General features: G+C 44.1%; 1 protein-coding gene across 1 annotated transcript in view; it reads left to right on the forward strand.

Annotated features, from left to right (window-relative positions):
• The window catches only part of LOC149312546 (CD9 antigen-like), a 28,152-nt gene extending 25,439 nt beyond the window's left edge, over positions 1 to 2,713 (forward strand). Inside the window, exon 8 of the mRNA XM_089526906.1 lies at positions 2,348 to 2,713. Within this exon, the coding sequence (XP_089383032.1) occupies positions 2,348 to 2,413 (66 nt within the window). The 3' untranslated portion in view covers positions 2,414 to 2,713. The remainder of the gene's footprint in view (positions 1 to 2,347) is intronic.
• Positions 2,714 to 6,000: the final 3,287 nt, after the last annotated feature.

The raw sequence follows: 6,000 nt of genomic DNA on the forward strand, positions 1-6,000 counted from the left end.
ATTATGGTTAGATTCAGATCTAAAATAGCTAATCTCCTTGTTGCCACTTTCACACTTATAGACAAGGGTGGGGAATTATATTCCTGGCTGAGTTTGACTTCCAACAAATATCTGGATACCCCACTAGTACTATATCTCTCCATTCTGAATGTGTGGTTATCTGTTCCAGGAAGAGATCATCCAAGTCCTCACAATAACAGTTCTTTCTCTACCCCTCAATCCCCCCCCCCCCCCAAGTGCTGGCTTCCTCCCCCAGATAACTCAGTTTAAAGCCCTACTGATATGATTTTTCAGGCTCATAGCAAAAACATTCCTGCTATGAGGTACAACCCCCTTGGCAGATGTTCATCTTCATGTAACAGTACACCATGGTCCAAATCATTTCAGGCAATACCATCTGAGGATCCGTTTGTTCAGCACCACTATTTTTCTCTCTCTTCCTGGGCCATACTTTTCAACTGGAGAAGAGTTGAAATGACAACCTGTGCATCCAGGTTCTTCAGCTTCCTACCCAGAACCTCATAATCTCTTGTGATATTCTGAAGGCTATGAGTTGCAGTGTTACTGGTTACCACATGAACCAAAAGGAAAGGGTAATGGTCGGTGGACAAGAAAAATCTTGTCAGCCTCTGATCACATATTATTGCCCCAGGAAGACAGCACTTCTTTGAGGAGGCCTGCTTGTTAGGCCTGCAAACTATTAATACTGTTCCTCTCAGTAGGGCAGGGGTTCCCAACCTGGGGGGTCACGACCCCTTCTGGGGGGTTGTCAGGTTGGGAATCCCCCTGCCTCCCCCCTCCCATTCTCCCCGCGGGTGCTGGCGCTGGAGCAGGCATCGCGCAGGGAAAAGGGAGCGGGGCTCCCTCCTTTCCCTTCTCCCTGCGAGTGCCAGCACTGGCACAGGCACGCACAAGGAGGAAGGGGTGGGTGAGGGCCGCCGCCTCCTCTCCCTTCCTTCCTGTGGGTGCAGGCACCCGCGGGGAGGAAGGGACGGGGGTCCCTCCTCCTCTCCCTTCCTTCCCGTGGGTGCAAGCTGCCAGGCAACCGCGGGGAGAAGGGGGATGGGACTGCAAGCCATAGCGGGCTTTGTGACCAGAAGTCCTGGCCCTTTTCCCTCAGCGGCTGGGGCTTGTAGGCAGCTGAAAGTCCCGCCCCTTCCAGGTCTCCCAACCGATCAGGGAGGCTGCAGGCGGGACTTTCGTCCCCAAAGGGGGTCGCGGCCCAACAAAGGTTGGGAACCGCTGCAGTAGGGAATCCCCTACGGCCACCACTCTCCTCCTCAAAGGTTTGGCAGGAGCCATTCCATGTGCCAGACCTTATATGGTCTTGTGCATGTTCTTTGAGGACTGGCATTGTCTTCTTTTTGCTGCCCCTTATCACTGATTCAGAGTGAGAGCTTTGAATCAATTCTGTGGGTCAAAACTCTCAGAATGATCCCTGATCCTTCTGCTTCTATGTGTTACCTTCCTCTAAATGTCAGCCTCCTGTGTATGGGAGCTTACAGTGTTGCAGAACAGTTGATAGATATCAAGGATTCTTAAAATGTTAAAAATCAGGACATTTAAGACTAACATTTTTAAGGGTTAACATTATTCATGTGATGGGGTGGGGGCAAAATCCCAGGTACCATGCAAAGTACCATGCACAGATTTCATTTAAGGAGAATGTGCTGTATATCCACACTGTTTGATGCCCAGATAAGTCTGTGTGAAATTAGGAAAAGGGGAAATTATATTGGGAGTTTAATATAATAAATTTACTTAAAATTGTGTATAGTGGTACATTTACTTCATCCAGAATAATCACAACCATTAGAAACATGGAATTAAGAGGAGATCTTTAACATCCATGGATAATGTGGGCTTGATTTTTGTAGCTGGTCCTTCTGGCTGGCTCCTGGCCTTTAAGGCCTCATTCACACTATGATATAAACTGGTCTGGAAACCGATTTAAAGTGGGGTTGTTCACATTCACACTGATTGTCTCTGATATGATTTTCAGGGCAGGTGGGTGGCGCAAAACCCATTTAAACTAGTGCTTTTGAATCTGAGGCGTTTGCTGCTTCTTTTCAATGGCATTTTTACCCCTATTGCCATTTACAGCAATTGGGGGGGGGGGGCAGGGGGGAAAGGAGGAGGGGGAAGATTTTTTTTAATACAGTCTGGAAATAAACATGTTCTAATGGCGCTTGTTGTCAAATGTTTATTGGACTGAACCAATACAATTTTGGTCACAGCTAATTTCAGACATGAAAAAACAACAACACCATTTTGATTTGCTGAACTGATCTGTATCCACCTTTCTTGAAGTAACTCCACCAACTTTCTGTGCATCTTCCTTTTTCAGATCTTCGGTATGATTTTCAGCATGATCCTTTGCTGTGCTATTCGCAGAAACAGAGAAATGATTTAATGCAATCTCAGTGAGTCCCGTTCCCTGTATACAAGGAATTTGCAGCTACTAAATCAGCATTCCTAAAGGCATATATATATATATATATATATATATATATATATATATTACTGATGTTCTTAATTGTTGCTCTTTATGTTTATAAAAGCTTAAAAGGAATATGCTATTGAAAAGGTACCAACATCTTGTATATAAGGTTTTTATCTCTAAGCAGATGTTTTTCTTTTCTTCAAACTTACAAACTGGCATTGTAATTTTTGTTGAAGAATATTTGATACTTAATAAAGATTTATAAGCACATAGTTGAAGTTTTTCTTTCCGTATACTGATTATGTCACAGGAGATGAGTTTGACTTAATTTCTCATGACATGTCTTACAAGATCCCCTAAGACAACTACTGAAACCCTTCTAGTGCTGGATATTTGCTTAAAGGAGCAACCCTAATTCACCACAATGTAACAGACTGTCAAGCTCCAATGTCAACCATGCAATCCTGAAGGTGAAAGACCCACAAAACACGTCCAACTCCCTGAATTCCTGAAAGGTGGATTTAATTTTCCCCTATGGTACAGATCCCCTCCACCCTTAGCCTCTTTACTGCCATCAACTGCAACAGGTTATACCCTTAGAACTCTTTATTATAGGTTTTCCCCCAACGTTTATAGGTTTTCCTCAAAGATTTGCTTTTTGAGGACATGAGAGAGAGTCTTCTTGGTGGTTGCTCCCACACTCTGAAACTCCCTTCTGTGGGAGGTTAGACTGGACCCCTCCCTGATTGCCTTTCAACGGCAGGCTAAGATGTTTTTATTTAAGCAAGCATTTAAAACATAAGCATGCCATGTTGATTTTTATATTGAGCATGTGTATTGCCTTTTAACTTCTGTTATATTTTTGATGTAATTTTATATTGTTTTTAGAAGATTTTAAACAGTTTTATATTTTATTGTAATGTTTTTTTAAATCTGTAAGCTGCCTTGGGTCCATTCGAGGAGAAAGGCAGCATAATAATAATAATAATAATAATAATAATAATAATTTATCCCTTTTTTTACAGGAGAGACAAATATTTTATTTTATTATACTGCAATTATACCCCACTGTTATCCTGGGATGGGAGCCAAGGCAGTTTACAGTTGTTGTTTTTTTAAAAAAAGATTGAATTAAAACCTTATTTTACAAAAGTTATTTTAAAAATAACCGTATTATTAAGGCCCATGGTTAAGATGTATTTAACATAATTACTAATAAAAGATTAAAAATAAATACAGTATAGCACACCACTACCCCATTTCACACACACACTGCTGCTAAGTAGTTTAAAGCTAAAGGGCCTGCCTAAATAAAAAGGCCTTTACCTGCCAATAGAAAGAGATCAGGGAGGAGGTCAACTGAACTTCCCATGGAAGGGTGTTCCACAGCCTAGTAGAAGCCACAGAGAAGACACTTATACATTTTCAATAATCATGACTCTGAAGGTGATGGGACCAAGAGAAACCACACCCTTTGCAGGTCTCAAAGCTTATATAGGAAGATATGATCTTTCAGGCAGTCTGGACCCAAGCCATGTAAGGTTTTAAAGGTCAAAACTAGTGGTTTGAATTGTGACCTGAAATGGACGGGCAGCCAGAGTTGTTGTTTCAGTTGCGGAGTACATGTGATATGTTTCTTGTAGTTTCTCATGAAGAGGGCATTACCAGGAGCCAACTGGGATGTAATTAATGCTTGTGACACTGCAGCCAGAACTGACTTAAGAAATGGGAACAGCTGCTGCACTAGTTCTAACTGTGCAAATGGAGTTCTGACCACCACTGTAATCTGCCAGTCCAAGGTTCAGTTATGAGTTCAGTGGCATGCTGGAAACCTGAGATTTCAGATGGACTATAACTCCATGCACTACAGACTGACTCCCTATTCCGTGATGTGCCTTTCAATTGACCACCACTGTCTTGCCCAGATTAAGTGTCAGTTTGGTCACCCTCCAATCCATTATTGACAACAGACAGGTTTAGTACCAACACAGCTTCCTTGGAATTGATGGAAAGGAGATAAAGGCCCTTTCCAGACGGGCCTTACGTGATGTCCTCGTCATGTGCTAGGGTTGCCTTGGGGCGCTCCGCCCACATGAGGCCTAACCCTAAGCATGTGACGAGGGCGCAATCATGGCGGCCTCCCATCCACAGGGGGGCCACCATGATTACGTCACACATGCACTGCCTCCAAATGGAGTGGCGCGTGTGTGACACTCTTGTGCCATCCCAGGCCCCTTATGGTGGCCGAGGCATGGCACAGGAAGGAGCTCCGAAACGGAGAACCTTCTGGTGGAATGCCTTGTTCCCACAGATACAAAACGGCTGCGGGAATGAAGCCGAGAGAAAGGGACCGAAAGGGGGCCCTTTCTCTCTTGGCTGCCACTCCCGGGGTGTCCTGGGGCATGAAGTCAGGACCAGGGAAGAGCGGCATTTTGCTGCTTCTCCCTGGTCCCCAAAAGCACCAGATTGTGGCCTTTGGGCTGCCACTGTGGCTGCCCTGGTCCCAATCCGTGCTTCAATGGAGTGGCTGCAGGCTGCCCCAAAGGCGTGATCTGTACTGTGCCAGAGAGTTGGGTGTCATCAACATACTAGTGACACTCATAGAATCAAAATCATAGAGTTGGAAGAGATCACAAGGGGCATCCAGTACAACCACCTGACATGCAGGAACTCTCAGTCAAAGCATCCCCCCCCCCAGATGGCCATCCAGCCTCTGTTTAAAGACCTATAAGGAAGGAGACTCCAGCACTCTCTGAGGGAGCGTGTTCCACTATTGAAGTGTGTTCCAGTGTCGAACAGCCCTTACTGTCAGGATGTTCCTCCTAATGTTGAGGTGGAATCTCTTTTTTTGGAGCTTGCATCCATTGCTCCAGATCCTATTCTCTGGAGGAGCAGAAAACAAGCTTGCTCCCTCTTCAATATGACATCCCTTCAAATATTTAAACAGGGCTATCATTATCACCTCTTAACATTCTCTTCTCCAGGCTAAGCATCCCTAGCTTCTTAAGCCGTTCCTCATAGGGCATGGTTTCAAGACCCTTCACCATTGTAGTCGCCCTCCTTTGGACATGCTCCATTTTCTCAATGTCCTTCTTGAATTGTGGTGCCAAGAACTGGACACAGTATTCCAGGTGGGGCCTGAACAAAGCAGAATAGAGTGGCACTATTACTTCCCTTGATCTAGAGATTATACTTCTATTGCTGCAGCCTAAAATCGCATTTGCCTTTTTAACTGCCACATCACACTGTTGACTCATGTTCAACTTGTGGACTACTAGGACTCTTAAATCCTTGTAGCATGTAGTCTTGTTAAGCCAAGTGCCCCATATGCTATATCTATGCATTTCATTTTTTCTTCCTTATGTCACGGGGAACCTTATCAAAGGCCTTACTGAAATCAAGATATACTATATCCACAGCATTCCATTCATCTACCAAACTGGTAATTTTATCAAAAAAGGATGGCATGACTTGGTTCACTGAAATCCGTGTTGCCTTTTTAGGGATTATGGAATTGCCTTCTAGATGTTCATAGCATCATAGAATAATAGAATCAA

This window comes from Sceloporus occidentalis, unplaced genomic scaffold, assembly GCF_023333645.1.
Source record: "Sceloporus occidentalis isolate IW3139 unplaced genomic scaffold, rSceOcc1.0.p SCAF_5, whole genome shotgun sequence".
Classification (NCBI taxonomy): domain Eukaryota; kingdom Metazoa; phylum Chordata; class Lepidosauria; order Squamata; family Phrynosomatidae; genus Sceloporus; species Sceloporus occidentalis.